The sequence below is a fragment of the Platalea leucorodia genome (assembly GCF_965183815.1).
Source record: "Platalea leucorodia genome assembly, chromosome: 18".
NCBI lineage: Eukaryota > Metazoa > Chordata > Aves > Pelecaniformes > Threskiornithidae > Platalea > Platalea leucorodia.
This window is the reverse complement of record NC_138840.1, coordinates 8,092,773-8,117,644: the sequence shown is the minus strand read 5'-3', so window position 1 is coordinate 8,117,644 and position 24,872 is coordinate 8,092,773. Positions and strand designations below refer to the sequence as shown.

At 45.0% G+C, this 24,872-nt stretch overlaps 3 protein-coding genes across 7 annotated transcripts; 1 reads left to right on the top strand and 2 right to left on the bottom strand.

Annotated features, from left to right (window-relative positions):
• Positions 1 to 691: 691 nt before the first annotated feature.
• On the bottom strand, positions 692 to 9,496 carry RBBP4 (RB binding protein 4, chromatin remodeling factor). Of its 2 annotated transcripts, none has more exons than XM_082329355.1 (12): positions 9,323 to 9,496; positions 8,196 to 8,340; positions 7,378 to 7,523; positions 5,895 to 6,068; positions 4,989 to 5,104; positions 4,673 to 4,833; positions 4,422 to 4,548; positions 4,236 to 4,313; positions 3,008 to 3,084; positions 2,837 to 2,894; positions 2,631 to 2,741; positions 692 to 1,790 (listed from the first exon to the last, which is right to left on the bottom strand). In XM_082329355.1, the coding sequence occupies exons 1-12, from the start codon at positions 9,336 to 9,338 to the stop codon at positions 1,725 to 1,727; spliced, it is 1,275 nt and encodes a 424-aa protein (XP_082185481.1). In that variant the 5' UTR covers positions 9,339 to 9,496; the 3' UTR covers positions 692 to 1,724. The 2 variants fall into 2 exon arrangements, with proteins under 2 accessions (XP_082185481.1, XP_082185480.1); XM_082329354.1 differs by having other exon boundaries at positions 8,196 to 8,343; positions 9,323 to 9,495.
• Positions 9,497 to 9,692: 196 nt separating this feature from the next.
• Positions 9,693 to 19,966, top strand: ZBTB8OS (zinc finger and BTB domain containing 8 opposite strand). Of its 4 annotated transcripts, none has more exons than XM_082329442.1 (10): positions 9,695 to 9,855; positions 11,225 to 11,396; positions 12,845 to 12,869; positions 13,450 to 13,571; positions 13,805 to 13,887; positions 14,285 to 14,337; positions 14,596 to 14,632; positions 15,342 to 16,683; positions 16,783 to 16,943; positions 19,888 to 19,966. In XM_082329442.1, exons 2-8 carry the CDS (start codon positions 11,309 to 11,311, stop codon positions 15,426 to 15,428), a joined length of 495 nt encoding a protein of 164 aa, XP_082185568.1. In that variant the 5' UTR covers positions 9,695 to 9,855; positions 11,225 to 11,308; the 3' UTR covers positions 15,429 to 16,683; positions 16,783 to 16,943; positions 19,888 to 19,966. The 4 variants fall into 4 exon arrangements, with proteins under 4 accessions (XP_082185569.1, XP_082185568.1, XP_082185567.1 ...); XM_082329441.1 differs by having other exon boundaries at positions 9,695 to 9,949; positions 11,230 to 11,396; XM_082329440.1 differs by having other exon boundaries at positions 9,695 to 9,949.
• On the bottom strand, positions 19,310 to 23,337 carry LOC309598672 (zinc finger and BTB domain-containing protein 8A-like; the record flags this gene model as incomplete). Its single annotated transcript, XM_082329439.1, has 4 exons — positions 23,186 to 23,337; positions 21,075 to 22,062; positions 19,915 to 20,084; positions 19,310 to 19,639 (listed from the first exon to the last, which is right to left on the bottom strand). The coding sequence occupies exons 2-4, from the start codon at positions 22,030 to 22,032 to the stop codon at positions 19,310 to 19,312; spliced, it is 1,458 nt and encodes a 485-aa protein (XP_082185565.1). The 5' UTR covers positions 22,033 to 22,062; positions 23,186 to 23,337.
• Between the last annotated feature and the right edge of the window lie 1,535 nt (positions 23,338 to 24,872).

The following is a 24,872-nucleotide window of genomic DNA, read 5'->3' as shown; positions in this document are numbered from 1 at the left end:
CAGAAAGTATCGTTCTGGAAGGCAGCGTTAGGCAGTTTGATTTTTATAGTTTACATGCAAGAGAAGCTTTATCCTTTTAACAGGATTTTCTTTTGTATTTCAAGGGTCTCTGCTGTATTGTGACATGCTCCACCACGGGCCACGGAAACTAGGTTGTGGCTAACGGGTGTCCACTTTATATAGTCTCACACTGAAAATAAAGATCAGAGTTTAAGAATCCTTTTAATTCTCAAAGCTGCGTCTCAAAGAGAAAATAACAAGCTTGGGTGTCAAGCCAAGGTACGTGTAAGGTATCCAGCTATTCGTGCTGCAGACTAACAACGAAAAAAATAGTGCTGGGGCAAGGGCTAAAGGCAGACCCCAAATCCAGAGAGCAGCACGCTTCGGGGGGAAGGCACGCTGCAGCGCGTTCTTGACCGCTGGGGGATATTAAGTACTCCTTTACTCATCTCACAAAGAAAGCAGCAGAAACAAGAGCGGGAGAAGCATCCACGAGTTACAAACATAAGGAATATCTATATCAGCACCTAGTCTCACAGGACACACGGGCAGAGACTATGCCCTCGCTTCCTCCGCTTTCTGAGGACGCTTTACTCTCGAGAAAGTAGTTAATGCAGAAAGAAACACGAACACAAAATCAACACAAAAATCACAGAGCCACACAGCGTTTACGTAGAAAAAATTTATTCCATCTGAAGCACTTACACGCAATTAGTCATGAGGAGCATGGAGAGTAACAGGTTGCTGGTGGAAGAGGACACCCTAGTGGAAGATGTGCAGGAACTAGTGGTCAAGGACTAACTCCTAAAAAAAGTAGTTCATCCACATTTAAATCGCTTTACAGATACCAGCTACCAATGCTGTTTTAGGTTACCGGGCATGCCATCTGTGGTACATCAGTTGGTAAAAACATACACCTTTACAACTTGGTGGCCCCAAGTTTTAAAAACCATTTCACAGAAAGGAAAGAAATATATGTGAAAACACAGCTCAAGAAACACACAATAGAGCAAAATACATGGAAGGTGAACAATGCTCTGCAGGAATAGCTAACGAATCCAAACCGCTGTCGCCCAGCAGATGGGAGAAAAGGGAAAGGAAGGAAGGAAGGAATGAAAAACCCAGAATTACCAGTAGAGACAAAAAATAGAGAAAGAAATTGAATTTCGGTTCAAGTCAGAATCTGCAAGAAGTCTGTTTTGTATCTGCAGAGGCAGAAAAATCCACAAGGTACGGATTAGCTAAAGGAATCCCAAGACTTCTGAGTTGTACTGAGGAGGATAAGACCTTCCACACTCCGCTTCTGAACTGCCAGTGGATTAACACGTGTATCATCTCCATTGGCTCAAGCATACGGGTTTATTTTTTCTTTAAATTAGGCAAAAGCCCGCAGCTGTAGCAAGCTAAAGACAGAAGAAGAAAAAAACCAACGAAACCGAGTTTGCTCTGTGTGATGAAGGCAGCTAAAACGGGACAGCCGGCCCTTACGCAAGAGGCTGCCGCAGGAAATCTGACCGAGGAGCTACAGCACGGTACCAGCTGAGTTGGGCTAAGCCCGTTTCTTAGGGAGTACTCACTGTCTGGGTTAAAAAGCCTGTTGATGGTTTCTACCGAAGGATGGCTGACCACAAAGTCTACGTGTGTCTCAAAACCAGTGTTAAGTCAATATCAGGGTTGAGAGGGAAGAGAAGGAAAAAAGACTAAAAACAGGAAAAGGTTGTCATCTAGGATCCTTGACCTTCTGGATCCACACTGCCTTCGGGGTCTTCATCGTTATATATGTTCTCCGCCTGCAAGACAGAGATGGAGGAACTGCAGGAGCATTTTGCCACCACAATCGAACGGGATCCCGTCTGCTAGAACGCTTCAAAAAGTTCTGGCAGTTTTTCATCTGCAAAGATGTATTACCCATCCCTGATCCCTCGAGGGCATTTAACATTAAAGAAGCAACACAAACGACCTTTTTCCTAACAGCCGTGGCTCCAAAACATTTCATAAGTTACTGTAGCTCATGGAAATCTGCCTTCTTAAAGCAGAGACCACTGCGAGACTTACTTTAATTAACAGACTATTGTGTATGCGGTTAGTAGAACCTCTACTTAGCAGCAGCACCTTCCAAAAGAACTACATGGAAGGCTGCTAAGAACAAAGCCCCTGCGAACCAATTTATAGATAAAAAATAATTAGGAGTATGGTCTCGTCAGAGGTTATTCAAGCGATACAAGATTGTTTTCCAAAACCTTCAACAGCTGGTAATCTAGGGTCAGCAAGTTTTTCCTATTCATCACCACCCCTCTCTCACATTTAATATCATTTGCAAAGACTTCATTCTTTAAGACAATAACTAACAGAAACCCCACTTTAATCTTTGGTTCTCACACACCCCGTTTTCATTCAAACATAGAAAGGAAACGTTTCCTTCTACACCAGTACTTTCTTTTTTTTTTTAAATCATAAGAAACACAAAGCAGCTTCTGAGTATTTGTAAACCATTGTTTCGACCAAACCTGAAGTGGATTTCACTGTCCCTTTGAGATTTAGGCAGTGCTACAAAGCAAGTCACGCTGAGAGCTGAAAATAAAGCCAGGAATGCTGCACTTCATCTGCCACTTCCTTCCCAAACAACTTACCATTTGCCAGACTTGCATGATATTATCTTCTGATACAGAACAAATTACCCAGGGTTCATTGGGATTCCAGGAGAAATCGGATATCTTTGCAGTATGACCACCATGAATAAACTAGTATTGGGGAAACAAAAAAGGGAATGTTTTCAAATTTACATCACAGAGATGCATAATAGGTCAAAACCATCAATGAAATTCAAAAGACTTACCAACAGCTCTGGGGGACCATCCTCAGCATCTTCAGGGGATTGCTCTTCTCCAATTTTACTGTAAAAACAGGGAGGAAAAACGAAAAGGTGAGGGGTTTCTTTGTTTTTTGAAATGTGATGCAATTCATCAATAATATTTTGTCAGGGCAAGGTGACTAATTTGGGATTTACCTCAAGTCCCAAACATTTAGCCTGCGGTCAGTGCCACTGGAGGCCAGTATAGTTTCATTATGGGGAGACCACTGAACCTACAGACAAGGATGAATTCAGAAAGGAAATTAGTTTTAAGAAGCTGTAACATGACAGACATGCACAACAAACACCACTGTATTTTGTATCATGAAAGCTCGATGAGAACTCAAATTAATATTAGTTTGAAATGTGAGTATGCCCAATAATAACATTCTAACACAAGAGGTAGGTTTGTGACCACTCATACGCTAACAAGGCATTTGAGCACCAAAAAGGGACCTCATGGAACCTTTCCTCTAACAAAGACCACGTGTTAGGAACTGCAAACAGCTCTCAAGGACATCAGCTGCTCCTTACCTTAATAAGGATTGCACAAATATAAACTACGGATTCCTTAAGCAGTAGGTAGGGTTTACACATGAAAAGTAATCACTGTAATTAAGCTTAACTGCCCAAAAGCTGACATTTACTATTTCTGCTGGAGATAAATGTCTCCAAAACATACTGCTTAATAGGATCACAGGATTAGAAAAGAACGCGTAATTCTGCACACTAACCTGACATTTCAAGAGTCCATGTGTAATTTTATTTAGAGGTAACTACAGTCTTAACTAGTAATCCTTCGATGAAAAAATCTCTACGTATTTTTCTTCTGAGTAAGGCACGAGTTGGAGATGGAAATACTGTATCTGCTAAGCACATGCTGCCACTGATGTTAACACACTATATTTACACCAGCAAAATTAGCAATTGTTCGTTCTCACAGGGTGTTCTGGTGACCCCCTTTAGTGGGTACCGGCTAAAGCCTTCCTACAGGACCAGGCTGAGAAGATGAAGACACTGCAGCCATTTCATTGTGCCTCCCTGCTTCAGTCTGCTGCCATGAATAATTTACATTTCCTCTGCACTGCTAGCATTTCACCCTTCGGTTGTAGTGAAAGCTCTCCACCATTTCCTTGTTACGTTCTGCCCCTGGCTTTCTGGTCACTCTTATCTGCACTGGAGCTCTACCCCACACAGAGCGCTACACAGCTCCACAACAATAAGCCAGAAAATTATAAGCAGATGACAGAAAAGAATATATGAGTTTTTAAGCACAAGTACACTTAATAAAAACGTAGAATGGAAAAGAATGTTGTTCATTTTTTCCAGACAGCTAAGTAGAACCAAGTCTACGTGCATAAAAGATAAAAGCACTTTGTCATACCTGAAATATTTCATCTTTATGTGATTCAAAGGAGTGCAACTTCAGTTTTAGGTTCCTCAAGTCCCACAGAGCAACAGTCTAGGAAAAAAAACATAAAAACATTTTTTGTTGAAGTAACGAATATACACATCCACATTTACACATCAGAAACTAAACGAATACATTCCAAGTTCAAGGTAGACGTACCTTATCAGCTGATCCTGTAGCCAGGATAAACTCACTATAGGGATTGAAAGAGAGGCAGTTGACTTCAGCTGTGTGAGCATCCACTGAATGACTAGGTTTGGAGGTGTTGTTTGACCGAGTATCCCAGCTATAAGGGGAAAACATGGAATTGAAACAAAGGTTCATATCCCATTTTACTGAGGGACTAAAGAGCAGATGGGAAAGCAAGAGGGACAGAAGCACTCCGTTTCCAAAGACATTACGCCACTTACATCATGAGCTTCTGATCGTCAGCAACAGATCCAAAAAGAGATTCATGGAGCAGGTGCCAAGATACATCTTCCACTACTGCTGTATGCCCCGTGAAGATGGTCTTTGCATCCACCACTTTGCCTTCTTTTGGAACAGCGCTAATATCCCACAAGCAAATGGTCTTTAAAAAAAAATAAAATTTTGTAAAAATTGCATCTTTAGACAGACATTCTCTTTACCTCCCCTACCTCCTCCCCCTCAAAAACAAAACACTTTTGATCTTTGCCAAGGGACACAAAGTGCAGATTGTACCCTGGCTGTATTTGAAGTACTCACATGATCATCAGAAGCACTAAGCAAATGCCCGCTCAGGTTTGGGTTCCATGACAGCCCATAACCTTCCTTCTGGTGTCCACGAAGACGCAGATCAGGGTTACACTCTCCAGAAGGGTCTGTAAAGAGGCAGTGTAAGAACTCCAGCGCCTAGTGTCGTTTCCAGCACATCCTGGAATACCTGGCATTAAGTTTTACCGTGCTTTACTAAACTTTGCTTTGACATTTTCAACTGGATCCCTCTCTATCCTTTTGAGCGTTTTCCCCAACTGAAGAATCATCTCATTAAAACAGAATATGCTGAGACAACACAGAGCAGTTTGTCTTCTTAGCTTAATAAAAGCACATTGCACACTTTTCCAAGCTGCTATTTTTTTTTTTTTGGGCTGGATAGCCTAGCAGTGGTCCATTCTAAATTAGTGCTACAGTACCTGCGGTATTTTTCTTTCTCTGATCAGGCCCAACTGCACTCTGCAAGTGAGAAAGGCACTTCCGATCCTCCCCACGAGCAGCAGAACCAGTTACTCTATACGATCTTGACGAGTTCATCGGTAAATGACTGTTAATATCCTTACAGAATATCAGGACAACAGCTCAGCTACCCAGCAAACCATGCAGTTTCCAAAAAGCCACCTTCCACCACCCCAGATACCACCACATAGTGACATGACAAAACATGCAGTCAAACAGCAAAAGGAAAAAAACCATACCTTTCTATTGATACATATTGGATACATATGTTTAAGCTTCATATAAAATAACCTTCTACACTAAAGACCTACTTTCCCCTAAAATCACAAGTGACATACAGTCCACAGAACTTTTTAACCTCTTTTTCACTACATCAGCCTTTTCTTAAGGAAGGGCTGGCTGATCTCCGAAGCACAGACATAACAAAGAAGCAGACACCTGGTTTAGACGGGTGTTTGGTGTAATCAAAGACAAGGACATCACTGGATGGAGTCTTCGTGGCGATGATACATGGGTTCTGTGGCATGTAACGTGCTCTGTTCACTTCTCCCTCGTGATTTATCTTGATTTCAATTTCAATTTTTCCACTAACTGACCCAAAGCCTCCAAACTCTGCAAATAAGAATTCAGTAGTTTTAAATAATAAGCCGGTTTCAGATCAAGACACACAGATCCAGACTCAGTTACTGGTACTACCAAGCACTTATTTTAAAAGATAGTCACAAGAACTGTAACTGAAAGAATCCCATTTTCAAATGGCATGTTGTTTTAAACATCTGTATTTGTAACATCAAAACATCAGGACTTTGGCCAAGTTAAAGACCATTTCTTCCCAAAAATTTTTTACTATTTCAAATTTAACAACACAAGCCCCAAATTTATCACCTCTCAAACTCTTATCTGTACTGAAGATGTGTTGTGCATTTGAAACAGATGTGCTGTAACTGCACTTTCACATATAAGAAAAAACAGCATTGCAAAATGGACAAAGTTCTGGTAAAACCTAATTGCTGCACCGTGTTTAAGCTATGGGACTGTAATATAACTTGCTAAAGCTACCTTATCTTTATAGGTAAAGTCACAGTAACTTAGTATTTCACAAAATTGCACAGCACCGTTCTGGCAAAAAGAGGGGATTTTTTGTTCTGTTTTTAAATTGTAGTGTATTTTTGAGAAATACTAAAATAGATTAGAAGCAAAGTATTTATTAGACAACACTGTGTTCATGAATAACTCTAAGAAGCCCAAAGATCAAAATACTAATTGCACAATCCAGGCTTCCAGCAAAAAGAAGAGCAAACATTGGATCATTAAGGACTTTCACCAGGTAGAAAGATTAATTCAACCAAGTGAAAATGAGAAACGTCTAAACTTGTAGCAATACTGACAGCCAACTAAGATTACAGAAAGCATCGAATTCAAGTGTGATACACCGAAGAAAACACAATAATCTTTTTATCCAAGAGGGGCAGGCACAACTATCAGGCAGCAGAATTCAGACAAGAGAAGAACGTTTGAAATGTTACACTCCTCTGAAAGAAAATATTCTTTTACATGAGTGACTTTCTCACTGGAAGAGTTTATGTAATGCAAAAGTGATAATAAAAATACCAATAAGCAGTACTCCATGAAATTCAATGTCAATTCATGATGAGAAATAGGGAGGGGGGAGATTTTCCCACACACGCATACTTTTGCAATAAGCCTGCCACTTTCTTTTTTCATCGTTATATTATTAAGACAGTATGCACACTCAAAAAACATAGTATTTGTCTATTAAGTAAGGGTACCACTTAGAAATAAATTGATTCGTTTAGAAGCAATTTTGCTGCCTGAACTTTAAGGAAAGACAAATATTCTATCGAGAAGGGAAGGAAGAAATGGTTAACACCCGCCCTGGTCCACATCTTTGGTCCCTTACCTCCTTTCTCACTATCATAGTGTGAAGCATCAAACTGTGCATCGTCGTTAGGCAACTGCACACTGGCTATCACAAGATGATTTTGTTCGTCTGAAGTGTGGGTGCCCAGGACTAACCGGTGAATACTGAAATCTTTGCCTTCGGGTCTGCAAGGGAAGAGAGCGACATGAGAAACAAAAGAGGGGGTTTACACAAATACTGATCCAATTACAACATTTTTTGATGACAGCTTCTAACACTAATAACACTCTTATTATTATAATAATATTATATTATATAAGTTATTGTTGCTCTCCTCCAAACTCGCTTCCTCCAGAGGAAATCACTTATCATAACTCAAGATCTCAACCTAAAATTCTTGCAGCACAACACTGACAGACCACCGTTCCCGTGCCTGCCTTTAAGAGCCCTCAGCAGCTCCTCCCGAGGGCAACCTGAGGGGCATGAACATTCACCACAAGCAGAACATTGTTATGGAAGCTTAGGACAAAACGGTCGTTATACAGAAATTATATCTAGTTCTCTTTTTGAGTAGTTTTTTTGCTTATTAAAAGGGAGGGTGAAGCTGGAAGAAGAAAAACATGGAAATCAAATGTATGAAAATATCTTCCCAGTAACAGAACACATTTTCCCCAATTAAAAACGTCTGTACTGATTCTCTCTCAGGTGTTCATAGTCCTCAACTTGCTGTTGGCAAGGCAAGGGTACAAAAAGTGTTAAGACAGAAAGGAATCACATACTGTCTTACTTTAACAAAAAGTGATCTTAGGTTTACTATTTATTCTGCTTTTAAAAAAAAAGCAAAAGGATCAGTTTACCTTGTTACATCAGGAAGCCACTGAGCAGTCAAGCTGGGCCACTCCAGAGCATGGGTCATTACCAAATCGTACAAGAAGGGGGTATTCTTTTTCCATATTTTATACTCTTCATTGATCACACGTTCTTCCACTGCATCATCAAAGGCTGCTAAAGTTGTTTTTTTAAAAAAAAAAAAAGCATACGATTAGCCTTTATTAATATATTTACAACATACACACAACACTGTGAGTGGGCAACTGAATAAAGAGCCAACTACATCACCCCCTGGTTTGCTCTTATGGCTACTCTACTCCAGTAGTTGCTAGAAGCTTAAAAATCCTCTGTTGCACACGCTAATCCTTGTTTCTGGGTGTAAGGCTGGGAATTAATATTAACTATGTCAAATTTCGTCACGTCAACAGAAGGAGCATAATAAAATTCCGGTACCACAGGGTACTGCGGAGGCAAAAACCAGAATTGTAAAGATGTTTAAATGCAGGAGGTCCAGCAACTGCTGTTCAATAGACCGGTCTAGGTGCAGCCTTGAACTACCAGTTCCCAAAATCCAGTTTTCCGAGGCTCCTTCTGTTGCGTCGTTTCTCTCACGCACTTTCTCGTACCATCTGCTACGAGCCTCCACTAGAGAAAGCGAGTGAGTGCAGCGGGACCTTTGGGAGCCCACCCACGGAACATGGCTGTGTGGCCGGTGACATCTCTTTGTCTGCGCCAGGCAGGCAGCTGCCCACACCCCTCCCGGGGCACGGCATTTCTGCCGCCCTCCCCGCTTACACCGGCCTCTACTCGGAAAATACAAACTCTCTTTTTCGGGTGAGGATATAAACGGATCAAAAGGCCAAAACGGGGGAGGCGAGCGGAGGGACCCGGCCCCGGGCAGGGCCCCCCGCCCCTCACGCCGCCTCGACGCGCCGGGCCGCAGGCCTCCCCCGCGCGGCCCGGGGGCGAGGGGAGGCGGCGGGCCATGCTCGCGGGGACCGGCGGCCCGAAGGAGGCGGGTAGGCCCCGCTCCCCTCAGAGCGGCGGCCGTTGCCCTGGGGGGGGATGCGGGGGGGTACCCCTCGCCTCACGGAGCCCCGAGCGGAGAAGGCCGCGCCGCGGGGCCTGCGCCACGCCGCGCCGCGAGCCCTACCTTCCTTGTCCGCCATGGCGGGGCGGGGGGAGCGGGGCGGCTGCGGGGTGCGAGGCGGGGCGGGCTGGGCTGGGCTGGGCGAGGCGGGCGGCCGGCTCCTCCGCTCGCTGCTCGGACCCCTCCGGCCGCGGCTCTATTGTTTCCTGCCCCCGCCGCCTGCCGCTCCGGCGCCGCGCACCCCTTCGCGCGCCAAGGCCGGCCAATCACCGCCCGCCGCCGGGACGCGACAGCCAATCGGGGAGAGGTAGGGGGCGGGGACACGGGGAAGGCGAGCGCGCTCGGCGGTCACGTGGGAGGGCGGCCGGGAAGAAGGCGGGGGGGGGGGGGTCCGTGAAGCTCCCCTGGGAGCCGCCATTTTCCGGAGGGAAATGGCTCAGCTCTTAAAGGGGCAGCGCCCCGCGCTGAGGGGCGGCTCCGCGGCGGCGGGCGGCTCCGCGGCGAAGCCCCGGGTTGGGAGCGGGAAGGCCCGAGGCTGCGGCCGCGGCTTCCTTCGGTCACCGCAGCCGTGGGCAGACCGTGTCGGGACCGGACTGGTGTGTGTGTGTGGGGCCGAGGCCCGGCTCTCCCGGCCCTTCCTCCTCACAGGGCTGCCCAGGAACCGTCGGAGTATCTTCAGCTTGCTCTTAGGTTATTAATTGTCTATAATCGCTAATAACTTCCCTTTTTCCTCATTCAGCGCAGCGGTGAGCTTTACACATAGCATGTAGCTAGTTCTGACCGGCCTGCTGTGGGTAAGATTGCCCGCAGTCGAAGCTTAACAGGTTTAAAATGAAAATATGCATTTATCTGGGTTTATTCCCCAAGAGGAGCCCTGGCTTCTCAATTTCAGACTTCTTTTTGCAACATACGTAGACGCTAACCTGAAAATAGAAACTGGGAATCCTGTGTAGTCTTGTTTTGAAGCCTCAGAATTAAGAACCGCTCCTGTTTAAAAGTAGTCTTGATGATGTTTCGTGCTATCTATAAATCTATCGTTTGCATTATTTGGGGAAGTCTTGGGCTCAGATGTGGATGAATTTTATAATGCACCAAAAAAAAAATTCATAAAGCGTGAGAATGGTTATATCTGGGGAGGTCTCGTCTGAGGAAAATTAATTAGCCTGAAGTTAAGCAGATTCTCCAATTTGTGTCTGTTAGATTTAAAAATGAAAGCTTGCGTGGAACAGCAACTGCTAAGATCTGATCTGAGAATTAGACTTTTAAATGGGGATTTGATACAGTTCGTTGTTTGGTTGGTTTTTTTTAATTTAAGAAAAACAAACACATTCTGCAAGAAAAGGAACATAGGAAAAGCCCTGCGCTTATGTGACAGTTGTATCTGCTGTGCACGTGCTTCTGGGTTTGAAGGCTTAAATACAATCCCTGTCCTAAAAGTAAACTAGACTTTTTTTTTTTTTTTTTTTTTTCCCTAAAGGAAAATTGTGTGTCACACCTAGGGGTTTGGAGGCAATGCATATTTCAGCTTGCTGTGTAATGTACCAGCGGGCTGAGTGCCCTCAGCCGTAAAATTCAGTAGACGTTACCAGAAGCACAGAAGTTTAATTCACTTTACGGCTTTTTTCCATTATTACTGTATTTTTGTTATTTGAGGATGAATGAAATGCTTGGTGGTGTACACAACAAGGAGGAAGAAACATGGTTCTTCCCAGAAAAGGCCAAAGTCCACGCTTTCCGTAAGGAGCGTAAGCCTCTCGGCTTCGCTGGCCGAACATAACTGGGCTCAGTTAATGAGGCAAGCGGTGCAGGGCTGAACCCCGTCTCCCAGCGACAGTTTTGATAGCAAACAACTTAAATTAACACGCATTCGGTATCGTGTCGTGAATACCTCAGCCTGTGTACAAGTATTACCAAACGGCTATTGAGTGAAAAAACGAACTGAGAGGCAATTCTCCCTTTTTCCAGCGCAGCATCCCCGGGGAAGCCTGAGGCGCTGGCGGAGGTGGCCATCTTCCCTGCCACCAGGAAGTGAGGGAGCGTCGCTGAGCTATGGCAGCCGACGAGAGGGACTACAACCTGACGGAGGAGCAGAAGGCCGTCAAAGCCAAATACCCACCGCTCAATAAGAAATACGAATGTGAGTGTTTGTAAACGCTGTCCCGATGCGGCGTGCGTGTGGGAGTGCGGTCGTGAGGGGGAGGGAGGGGAAGGAGGATTGCAGGATATGCTTTTTAGGCATACGCGGGGTTTCTTAATATGCCGGTATCGTACGTGTTCAGACTGTGGGATGCATCTGTAGTTGAATTAATAGAGATATCTACAGTTTTCTTTACCACAGATAAATGCCTTCATTGTTATGGTGCTAAAGAAATCATGATAGAAATAAATTAGTTAAGTCTCGCCTTGAAAACTTTCCCCTTTCAAGCTATTTCTTAGCAAGGCAGTGCGTTTTTCTACCTCTCTTGCGTAAGAATTGATATTGAAGAGTGTGTTGGTCTTCTGTGCGGTTTTTTTTCCTCCTTTTTTCTCCTACATGCACGACTAAAAGATCATTATCTCTCCCTTTCCCCACCCCTGGAATGTCTTCTAAGAACACGTCAAGCAAGTGGCTGGCAGCCCAGGGGCTAGCTTCAGGTGCTCACAGCAGACCATTCAGCCTCTGACTGTTTTCTATTTCAGCGGTGTCTGTCTGGAGGGACAGTGTCCGCTACTCTGTTAGAATACATATTTTTAGGATGCGTTCAGATCTTTATTTGATAGCACTGCAGAAATATGGTGACATATTAAAATAGTCGTACTGTTTCCGTAACTGGAAGAGGTTTTATTTTTTTTCTACATCCACTGGAATTTGTTTGCTTTAGAGACCGTTGTTGAGAATCCATTAATAGTGTGTGAACAATCTAAACAGCGCCAGAACAATCTTTCGGTTAGAGTGATCATGGTGTGGCATTTATTTTACATCCCAAGTTAGCTCTGTTTCTGCCAACCTGGTATAATTTTTCATTTTTCTCATTCCTCTAAATGAATATAAATGATGTTCATGTAAAACTTGATACATGCTTGGGATGTTAATCCTACCTTATTAGTGACGATGGCCTTCTATTTTGTATTACATACTTTTTTAAAGTTCTCCTTTTTGCATAGTGGGTGTTTTTGGGTGTGGAAAAAAATATTTGTTCACTGAGCTGGAAATATTTGCAAATCTCATCCTCTGCATGAATAATTTTCAGTCCTGCAGACTTCAGCAAAAACTCTTTACTCCTGGTTAAAAGTTTCTTTTTATTGCAGTTAACTTGTAGAAGCCTGTTGTGCTACAACAGCCATATCTTGCACAGAGTGCTGTACACGTAGGGCACTGACGTAATTATATTAAACGCTGTTTTTCTGCTTGGCAGAAATAATCCGAGACTCCACCTGTGCTAACCTTTCCTAATATACTAGAAAATAGATTATCGCTGTTTCACACCTGAAAATGAATGCAAAAAATTCTTGTTAGAACAACAATGTCTGCTTTCCTTTTTTTTAATCCTCATTTTAAAAATATGTTTGGTGATGTCATGCCTTTTCTTTTTCTTTCCCCCTCAGATCTGGATCACACAGCAGATGTGCAGTAAGTGCGGGCAGCTGGGATTTCCCAATATGACAAACTGGTTATTTCTTACACTGCCATAAATCTGGAATACCTGTCGAAGACTGGTTGCAGATGTACACCTTATGGAACTATCAAATGTCACACTGGGTTTTTTTGATGGTCAATTTTGTTTCTGCTCTTGGGAGAGCACAGAATCACGTTTGGTTTCTTTTCTAATGTAGTATTCCTATGGTGCTTCTGATTAAGCCTCTGTTATTTGGAAATGTCTTTTGAAATCTCCGTTTAAGCTCTTCCTTTTAAACCAAATTTCTCTGGAGTAGTTCACTTTTATAGACATCGATTAGCCATACTAGGAAAGAACTTTGTTTTTGTCTGGTAAGACATACGTTTTCCATATTCTCCCAAGAAACCCTTCTCACAAACCGCAAGAAGGAAAATCTCTTGTAATCTACCCAAATGCATAGGTACAGCAAAGCAAGTATTTTTGTTCATTCACTTCCTCTGCATTAATTCTCGTCTTCTGATTTCTCACCTATATATTACTTTGGGATTTTTTTTATTTTGTTACGGTCTGGTAAATCATCCCCTGTCTTTTTAGGCTGCACGCCTGGGGAGACACTTTGGAAGAAGCATTCGAGCAGTGCGTTATGGCCATGTTTGGCTACATGACGGATACAGAGACCGTGGAACCTGTGGATACAGTGGAGGTAGAGGCAGAAGGTAAGGCTGCCTTGACTTTTTATATTGGAACTGTGTGAACGCTGAGGGAGAAGGGTACCAAAATTTTGAATTTTTAGATGTAGTTTTGTTGCGGTTAATTAAAATCTAATTAAGCGTCGCTAATCTGAATCTTCCAATAGTGCAGAAACTGCACATCTGACGTACTCTTAAACATTCGGGTGTTCTTGCTGTGACAATCAACTGACTATATCTTCTCTGCTTCAACCGTGCAGGACATGACATGTTGTCTCTTCTCTTCCACTTCTTGGATGAGTGGCTGTATAAATTCAGTGCTAATGAGTTCTTTATACCCAGAGTAAGTGTTCCGTTTTGTTCTTTTTCCATTTGTAGGTGCAGGCTATTCTCTGGTAATACCAGCCCTGAATGCAACGTGACTTTAGGAAAAAAAGGGACGCAACAGGTCACTTAAGCGCAACACACAGAGAATTGAAAATATCAGGGCAGAAAGATTTGAGAAACAAATTGTTAAGCTTTGTTATCACAAACACCAATCGTTAGCTGCCGTGATACAGTCGGGGCAGCTCTGCTGCCTGTGTGTTCCAAGTAGCAGTGTATCTCTGAGGCTGCTCAGATTCTCTGGTTTTAGATTCCATTCAAACAGTGGAAGATAACCCTTGTCAATGGGATTTACTGAGATTTTCTGCCTGAAGATAGAAGTTACTGATGTATTTCTCCCCTCGCTTTCTCTGCAGGAGGTGAAAGTGCTTTACATTGACCGAATGCAATTCAAAATAAGATCGATTGGGTGAGCTTAAATGATCAGTTGAGTAATGAATATCTTCACTGAAAATGCACATATTGCCTTCAGAGTTGCCACTCTGAAATACCGTGATGTGCTGGAGTTCACTGATAACTTTCTAAAAAGTGGATTGTGGGCTTCTTTTTTTCTTCCTTTGAGGCTTTAAATGAAAATCTCACTGTCCTATGCTCATCAGTGAAACTAATTATAAAATTTTATAAATATTACCAAAATTCCAACCACCTCTCTTCTCTTTGCCTTTAGGTGGGGAGAAGAGTTCTCTCTACCCAAACACCCTCAGGTATGCAGTGGCTCATCTGTACATCTTTCACATTTTAGGGATAGGATGGGGAGGGGTGGTGTCTTTCAAAGCAGACCTCAAAGTTCTCAAGAGATCCAAGTATAAACACATCTGAATGGTATCACAGGCACTAAACTTTTAAGATCTCGCTTTCTGCTTGTTTTTTCTGAACGTGTTCCTGAAACTGTTGACCTGAGCATCTGATGCTTCGTCAGCACTGGCAAAACTCAACAGTTGGCTTCCTTTTTGTGATGGCGATAACACCGTAAACCAGTCTATATTCAGAATGTCTACGTGGGTTTGGTTTTCACACTATTATCACAGCTTTTTGGTTTAGGTTTTTGCTGCTTTTTTTTTTTCTGAAGAATTGCTAGAAGCAAATCCTTAAATCTTCCCCGCCAGCTCTTTAGCCGTGTTGGTAGTAGCATAGGAAATGTTAATGTTCTGTCAGAGGTAAAAGGAGGAATTTGTAGTATTCAAGAGGCAATAAAATAAGGGAAGAGTTACTTATTCACTGTTTGGCCTGGCCAAGTCCTTGCCATTAGTATGCCAACTTTCTTATTCATCAGAACAAATATAGTTACAGCTTTTGGGGGAGAAAACCAAACTGGATAGCATTTGTAGAAGGTGATAAGTACTGTGTGTTATCGTGAACTACTACAAGGGATGTCATTTAGAAAATCCGTGCTTTTGTGTCTTTTCTCTCTAGGGCACAGAGGTCAAAGCCATAACTTACTCAGCAATGCAGATCTGTGAAGAGGAAAAGCCAGAAGTCTTTGTCATCATTGATATTTAAAGCAAGAAAAGTGCGGTCGAGTGGATACTTGTCATTGGCTGGCAAAAGTCCCTTGAAAACTGTAATCCCCGTGGAAATAACTAAGGAATTGGCCAATTCAAGTCGTAAATTGAAGGGAGTGATTGCAGGGAATGTCAGCCTCTGGACTTGAGGATGGTGAGACAGCGGAATACCTGCATGCCAGGAAAAAAAGCACTAGTTGGGGTTTGGGGGGTGTTGAGAGGAAGAAAAAGAGTTGTAGGGGTTGAAAGTCTCTCAGGAATGCTCATAGTCAGCTGTTAAGGCTGATACGTGTGTTAGGTGCTGTATGAACCAAATAGATAAATTACTGGAGCTGCTAGCTAAAATACTCTCTTTTTTAGGGTGGCAAGCGATAGTGTTAATCTACATGATTTCATTTGCAGATTTAAATATTGTAATTCTGAGGTGACATCCCTCCTCCATATTATCTAAAGGGTCCAAAATATCTGCAGTGGGTCAGATTGAATGTAGAGAAATTTCTGACTGTTTGAAGGGCACCTAAGAAAGTACACCAGTTAAACAAATCACCACATCTTCTAGACTAAGTTATTTAAAAAAAAAAAAAAAGTGATACCACCAGGTGGTGCTGAATTGCTGTAAATAAATTTCCACATGAAATCCTAAAGCATGTGCCCACGAACATGGAATCCTAATAGCACCTATTCTCACTCTAAATTTAAAGTAGGCAGTTTTGCTGCTGCCTTAGAAGGGGATGCACCAGATTCTCTGCGGGTTCACTCCCAACTATGCGTTGTGAAAGCTGATTCTCTTAGAAAAAGCAGACGATTTGGGTCGGCTTCTATTTCTTCCTTTAGAAAGGACAATACAGACAATCCTTTAATGTCAAAGGATGATGGACTTCAGTTCACTGGATCAAAATGAATCAAAAATAATCAGGAGCGTGTGTTTTAAATCGCAGGACGGCAAACGCGCGTTACCTGCCGTTGCTATTTTAATGTCGGAGGCACAGCGGTGCTGGCCTGACCTGCTTTTTTATTGTAAATGCTGCAAGTGCCTCAGCTCTGGAGGTGGCGTCTGATCTTTATTTTGTTGTAAAGTCATCTTAAATAGACCTGGTTTTGTTTCCACTTTGTGAAGACTGAGGGGATCTTTTTGAGAAAGCTTCAATGCTGAAATAAAAAGTTGACTGAATTAATGGATTTGTGTGTGAATAATTTTGGCCGGTGGATTTTTAACACCAACGAATTACATTTGCGCTTTGTTCCCAGCTAAGGTGAGCAGACTTTTTTGTAAATAAGAATGCCAACACGCCTGTTTGATGGTACAAAAATCAGTCTGATTTTTCACACACTGGCTTTTCTTCCCTCCTCAGGAGCAGCTGCGGGGCTTCAGCACATGCCTGCTACGGCGACAGGCCGGACACAGCGGCGCTGTGGAGGAAGAGCGAGGCCTGGGCCCGCCTTCTGGCGCTGCTCGAAAGGAACGGCTCCGGGCCTTCCCTCGGCACGGCAAAGCGCCGGGGCGCCCCGGGAGGTGAGCGCCATGGCGGGCGGGCGGGCGCTGCCGCCGCGGCCCCTCAGCCGGGCAGAGCGCGGCCACCGCCCCTCAGCAGCGGCTTTGACACCTCATTGGCTGGCTGGGTCAGGCGACTGGGATCAGCCAATCAGGCGTCGAGTTGAGGCGGCTTTGTTCTCCACAGAGGTTGAGGCGGCGGCTGCGCCCGGGCGGGAGCGCAGCCCTTGCCTTGTGGCCAGCCCTCTAAAATGGGAGAAGACAAGTTTATGTAGTTAAAATTTAACTTTGTAGAAGCGCCGAGTTGCCCTGTGTATACCATCAGTTACAGGCTGTAGTAACGCAGCAAACTGCTCTGCTTTTCGAAACGGTGATGGGAACTTGCTAGAAAAACATTTGGAATTAACTAAGTAAGTGTTAGTCTTTTTTTTTTTTTTTTTCAATATTTATTAAGTGCTTACTATAAAACAGGCCTTAAATTAGCCTTGTTCCATTTCCAGAGCTGTGGGAGAGCCAGGTTTCACTTAGCAGGCTGTTCTCTGGAAGAATCCCTGTTCTCCTGCTGCGTTACGGGACCCCCATTGCTGGCTGTAGTCTCTCACTGAGCTGGGGCCCACTGAGACAATTAACTACCTGGAAGTGGTTAATTCAAAAACGTGCTTAAACTCCAAACCCTCCTTTTCTTGCTGTTAGTTGAGCAAGCTGTGTAGTGAGTTCATGTGCACATCTGTGGGATCAGCTAGACGCGATAGTGGCTGTGCTAGGAGCCAGATTCAGAGGAGATGGGACTCAGAGGGCACGCTAGGCTTGGGGAGGCATTTGCCTACACATTAAGTATCCTGTTGATGCAGGAAGTTTAGAGGAGTTTAAGGGTAGAGTGGAGAAGTATGTGGAAAAGACGTGCATCGGTGGTTACTAAATGTACAAATCCCAAGTTAAGAAAACCCCCTAAACTGGAAATGGCTGGAGTTTGGGAGAGCGTTAGGGAATTATTATACAGGCTTGCCCTGTTCTCACTTTTCCCTAGGTATCTGTTAATGGCAACTATTGGAGACAAGGAGAACCTTGATGTGAATCAATACGGCTGTTCTCAAATTCTCTATGGGGAATTTTTGCTTGCTTGGCAGTAACCTCAGGTGACAGATTCTGCTAACAGGAAAGGAAACATAACATAAAATGAGACATGAGACCAAACAGTGGCTCTTTATCAGGAGTATCTACTGTGAATGCCATTCTCTGCTCTCAGTCAGAATGATTTCTTCTATACATTCTCTCTGAGACTTTTTTTTTTTATCATTTTAGTACTGAACATTTTCAGTTTCTCTAGCAAGTGGAGGTTCCCTGGCCCAAATGACTGGGGAAAAAAAATCTGATTACTAACAAAGCTGAAGAGACTCCAGAATTACAAAGGTTGCTTAAACTCTAAGGGAAATTGTCTTACAAACAAATGGGTTTTTTATGCTGTCAAGCAGCCTTAAGCATCCTCAATTTATACGAGCAGGAAAGCCTTTCTAAAGTAGCTCCATGATCTAAGTCACAAGTGTCCCACTGAAATTAAAGGGACTCATCCTTTGATTATCTTAGCATAAGGCAGACAGGAGTTCAAGCAAATCTTGCACCAGTCCTGGAAAAACAATTGAAAAAACCTGACAACTGTAGTTCCAGTGATTGCACTTTTATTTCCTTGGAACCATGTTAGTGTATCTTTGTTTAAAAGTCACAGTACAAAAACACGGCATATCTGAAAAGGCAAACTCATACTATCCCAAGTGCACTACAGATGCTCTCTTCATTTTTCTACTCTGTATGGCTGTGTGTATTCTTTAAAACTATTCATGCTTTTCTGAACTATAAGAAGCAGTAAGCTGACTCAGAAAACAAAGCTCTCCTAAATAGGTTCTTCAGCAGGAAGAATTCCACTTGTTTTCTTTACTCCTTTCTGATGAAGTTTCTGAAGTGTATATACATGTTAATTACAGTGTCAACAAAAATGTGTTTTACATTTCTTAGCTGCTTACTTTAGTAAGACTTTCAAAGCAAATTATCAATATTTGTTTTTAAAAAAAATCTATATAGTATAGAATCTTTGTAGAACTGTAAAATGGTTCACACTTTCATTAGGAACAGGAGCTCTAAGCAAGTCTTTGATGAGCTATAAACCAATTCTTCTAGTTTCCCAATAATAAGTACTTTCTGGGTGGTATTTAGAAGTAGTTATACTGTTGCATGTCTGTAAGTACAAAACAACTTGCTTGTAGTCCATATTTTGCTTCTCATAATAGAATTTTAGCAGTATTTAATTTTAATGAAAGTAATAAACCAGCATTAGTTGGTAGTACACAAGTAATTTAATCTGGAATACAACAATAACAGATACACAAATATCTCTACCTAAGATTTGGTTTCACCTTTTCATCTACCTCATCTGGAATATCATCGTTAACATGTCGGACAACCAAATTATACGGTTCCTCCTCCATTGTCTCTTCATCTGATTTCGGTTCCTCCTCCAAAGCCCATTTGGAACGTTTGTTTCCCGTGGAGGAGACAGGAGAATGTTCTGCCTCTAAATCGTCGGGGATGCTGTCAAAATTAGCTTCTGCTAGACACTTATGGCACAGTCTGTAGCGTCTTGTTCCTTGCTGAACAACGCATCCTGTTAGGTCGGTTACGTGGCGCTTGCATTTTCTGCAGATCAGTTTGCCAGCTTGATGTATCTAAAGAGATTTAAAATGTGAAAATGTCAATGGTCATCCAAAAGCAGATTTATTTTTTTATTATTATTTATTTTTTGAGAGAAAGAAAATCCACTGAATCATTCTAAAAAAATGAAATTAAAAATATAATTTGCCAATTTACATAATGAATAATTAAAGTTGATGTGCAGCTAGGAAGCTTTTTTGGTATTAGTCCTGGAAATGACTGAACAGCTGGTAGCAATGACATCTTGTGGGTTTTTTCCTAGGCTGAATCTCCGACGGAGGTGACATACCGTTTGGAAGTGGTTACGTAAATGCTCTAGTCGGGTGAACCTCTTCCCGCACGCTTCGCATGGGTACGGTCGCTCCCCCGTGTGACACCGAAGATGCCGCTTCAGGTCTGCGCGTCGTTTCACTGTGTGCGTACAGAAGGGGCATTTGAATCGCATCCGAGGGAGGTCACCTGTGACGGAGAAATACAGGTAAAATGTCAAATATCAGTAGTCTTTCTTTATGTAGCAGTTTGATTATTTTTCAGCTTAAGTAAGCAGCAGTTCATTTTTCCTCTGGTCTGTCACTAAATAGGAAAAATCCCAAAATATAATCCCCCCAAACCAATATTTCTTATTGAATGTGATAAACGGGCATTGGATAGCGCATTCTTTCCTACTCGGTATTTTTTAGGCTTACAGATGATCATAAATACCTAGCTATAACAGACAGTCATCATATCTGCCTCTTCCATCAGCTAATAGTTCATAGCTTTGACATTTATAATCTCTCTGTAATATACTAGGATGCCCAAAGTCATAAAAATACGCAATTATAATAAGATACAGGTATGTTAGTTTCCAAAGGAATTCTAATAAAACAGAGGTACGTTAGTTTCCAAGGGGATGCACATAAGAATACGCCTGTCAGCTCTATTCCGCCATCTCGGGCACACGCTGTCAGTCCATCAGGAGCTTGGACGCCTTACGTAGCGCGGCCAAACACTGGTGAAGTTTGGGCTGGTTTGGACCTTAAGGGAAACGCAGCGTCCCGCCAACAACGGGACCTTCTCCTGTGAAGGACTTAGGTTGGATTTAGGTCGAACGCCTCTATTACTGCCAGGTATTGGGGACATTACAAGAGAAATTCGGTCCTTCAGGTCCCCAAGTCAATGACAGCGCTCGAGGTGTCATTAAACTCCACTTGGGTCCAAATAATCTGGCACGTGTTGTTTTAACGTTACAGAATACCCGAGTCAAGCGCTCTGACTCTAATTCTTGTGCCCTGTTCTGGCTTCAAAGTCTCTCATTCCGTTAGGCGCTATAATCGAGCAGATCAAGAGAATAACCTGCTACTCTAGGCATCATTGTGCTTCTCATGCAGCCATACAAATTCTCTCCAAAAGATCATCTGAATTCTTCCAAATAAAGCCAAACTTTGCAAAACCGTATGTATTTTTTACCTTCGTTCCAACTACTCATTACACCTAAAATTGTGGGCATTGAGGTGTACAGTTCCTCTGCTTTTAATTCCATGAACTCGGGAGTTCTTGAAAGTTCTTGTTCTAGCTGAGCAACAGACCACCTCTTCGGTATCACTTCGGATTCGTGATTGTATCCGTAACCGTCGTGATCAACATCGTTCTCGGCATCAAATTCAGCCTCCTCTCTAACCCGAGAGATGTGGCTGGCATCCGAGGCGCTGCAACCGCCGCCGGCCCGCTCCGCTTTGTTCGATTTCAACTGCGCAAAATCACGGGTCTGTGACAGTCCGAGGTGCTTTCGGCGCTTTCTCGCGGAGCCCTGTTTTCTGCCTCTTTTCGATAGCTGCGTTTCTGCCCGCTGAAGAATCACCGGGGAGGACAGATAGCTGCTGTAGCCACCCCAGGAATTTTCATTCACCGTATTAGTCTTTTCCTCCGGGATGGAATAGGAACGCCTGGGATTGCTCTTTGCTTTCCTTCTTGACCGATAAAGAGATGGATGGGCAGGTTCACTGTTTGTACTTTTGGCCGAAAGGCTGAGGTAATGATCCTTTTCCTTTTCATTAATATCCAGCGAGGACTTAATGAATGTCTTACAGACATTCAGAATATCTGTCATCTGCAGATAGCTAGCGGCCGACATGACTTCGATCACGTTCTGACCGGTTAAAGACAATATGCCCGAATACACAAAGTCCAGGATAACCATAAACGTCTCTGGAGAGAAGACCTCAAAAGTAGCCGTCGTCGGCTGACTCGTCTCCTTCGAGCTCTGCGAAAGGAGCATTTTGAAGTAGCCGCTGCTGGCAAACAGCACATTGCGATGGGCTTTGAAGACCTTTCCCTCCACCAGGATATTGCAGTCACAGAACAAGTCCTGCTTCCGTTGTTCGTTCAGCTGCTCCAGGAGGTGAAACTGGTGGGAAGAAATCTCCATTCCAGTCGGGGAGTAACAGGGAGTCTTGCTCTAAAGTAAAAAGCAAGTGTAATCATGACAATCTAAACCAATGTTGCTGAAGCCGATTTTAAAGAGATGAGCTCTATTTTTAAAAACGTGAACACCGTGCCAGTTACCACATTCCCAGCATAGCTCCAGGCTCCCTGCGGCCGCTACCCCGCACAATAACATGAGAGAAGAAACTTAACAACTCTAAAAGAGGTGAAAAGAGGCTTCAGCCGGATTACTGCAGATCCTAAAAGAATTAAGATTACATCGAGGAAGACGCGAGTACCAGAGGGCCCGTGCCTTAAACTCGCTCCCGGTGGGCACGGCCCCGGCCAGAGCGCATCAGGGCCGCACGGGAAGGCGGCGGCAGAGCCCCGGCGGCCGCAGCCCTCCCGGCCCGGGCTCCCCCGCCATTGGCGGAGGCGGCCGCCACTCACCCGCCCGCCCGTCCGAATTGGTGGCTCCGCCGTGGGCAGCCCGGGACGCCCGACGGCGCCGGGCCCGCCCGCCCCAGCGCGGAGGCGCCTCCTGGCTCCGCGGGCGGCCGCCCCCGCTCCCGCCGCGCTCCCGCCGCGGGGGCCGCGGCACCGGTACCCGCCACCGCTCCGCCCGCCGGCGCGCTCCCCTCCGCCGCGCCGCGCCGCGGCCGCCCGGGCCGGGCGCGCAGCCCGCAGCCGCCCGCCTCAGCGGAGCCCCGGCTGCCGCTCCGCCGGCCCGGCGGGAGCTCCCCGCCACGCCGCCGCCCGCTGCCCGCTGCCGGGCGCCCGGCGCGGCCCCCGCCGCTCCCGGCCCGGCCGCCCGCAGCCTCCCGGCGCCGGCAGCGCCCCCGCCGCCCCCGTGCGCGGCCCCTCTCGCCGCGCCCCCGCCGCCCGCTCCCGCGCAGCCCTTTGTTGCCGCGCCTGGCTCCTTCCAGCCGCGCCCGGGGCTGCAAATGGCGCCCGCGCAGCACCGAGCGCAGCCCGAGTAACGATCGGCTGCCAGGGGCGGCTGCCAGCCGCCCGTCGCACCCGGACCCCGGCGCCCTCCGAGGCTGCGGAGCCCCGGGCCGCCCCTCGCAGCCGCCCCTCGCAGCAGCCCGCTCCCAGCCGCCGCCAGCCCCGACGCCCGGTCAGACCTATCGGTGCACAGCACAACCGCCGCTTACCGGCTGGGTGCTGCGGGCGGCTGCCGCCGAGCCGAGAGGAGCGGAGCGGGCGGTGGATGCGGCGTCCCCGGCCCCGCGTCGGGGCTCCGGTGGTTGAAGGCGACGCGCTGGTCCCGCAGCCCCGAGCCCTGGAAGCCCGAACGTGAGAGAAACAAAAGGTATTTGCTGACGTGGGCGTTGGACAGAGACGCCCGAGGGCTGGGGACACAATTAAAGGGGCAACGCACCGATCGCAGGCGCAGCCCAGCGGCTTCCTCTGCCTGGTGGCCCTGCACTCGGGGCTGCTCGCCTCTTCCCACACCCACATGCTGCCCGGGAGGCCCGCTGCCTTACCGCAGACAATGCGTTGCTGTTGTTAAAGGCCAGGCTAGGTATCCTTGTATGTGGAAGGAAGGCACTACCTGAACGGGAAATATCTGGCGTAGGGTATATTACGTTACTCAATATAGCAGCGTTTTTATAACAAGAAACTTTTGCATTCAAACAATGGAGAGAATCCTAAACCAAAGTACTGCAAGACACTGCAGATTGTCCTTTGTTTCCCTTCTGTGTGGAAAAAATCAAATTATGATGCCTGTTAGAGGACGCATGCAATTTTGTGCCTGAAGATGAGATGCTTTCGATCTTGTTCCTCGAGTTCATTGAATAATTTTGAGAAGGAACCTCTGCAGGTCATCTGGTACAGTCCCCTCCTCAGAGCAGGCTCAGTTAGAACACGGGAACAGAACAGTTCCCATTTTCACAGGAAAAAGTGTCAGGTTGGAGTGTGGCGGAGAACTTCATTAGCGTTTAATTTAGTACAACAGCTAAACCAAGATAGAGAAATCCTTTTCCTTCCACTCCTCCCAGTTTTTCCTTACAAGATTTTTTGTTCTGTGTTGCTACTATGGTTAAAATTCTTAATGCTCCAAGTAAGACGCCTCTCTGCATTTCAGTAGTTAACTGTGATGAAAGGTTATGCTAACTCCAATATGGGAGGGGTTTTTTTAAGTTAAATAGTATAGAAAATATTTCTTAACAACTAAATGGTATTATAAGCTTTTCTTAGTAGCTTATCAAATTATACCCGTCACTCAACAGACATACAGACTGTTGGTACGGATTTATACCTAATAGGAAAAGTACACTGAAAGTCGGAGGGAAGGACTGGGTGATTATAAGATCCTTTTCTTCAAAACTCAACCTTTTGGCCAGAACTAGAGAAATTTTCTTCTGTTTCATTCTCATACATGTTGCTGTGGTGGTGCATCCCCCCTGGAGCACTTTACGATCTCAGTAATTCCCATCGAGACTTGGCCTTTGTGTAACGAGTTTGGCGGTTAAGCGTCCCTTGACCGTACCAGGAACTCTTGTGTGGCTGAGGTGGGAGTAGCACTGACCGTACCAGGAATAATCAGTCGCCCCCTGACAGCCTTGGAACGTATCTTATCTGGGCCGTAACTCGGGCGAATCAATACAGGTGGATCTGTACCAGCGTCACTGGTATTTTTGAGAACTCCAGTAATTGCCAACTTGGATTGTGACGACAGGATGGAAATTTACTGATGCCTAAAGTCAATCCTCTCGACCCTATAAAACAGCAGGACCAAGTGCGACTCTTTGAGCTCTCCTGGCCCGCAGCGGGCTGCGCCCAGCGCCTCCCTCTGAGCAGGACGCCTCTCGGAGTTTGCGAACTCTTAAGTCTGCG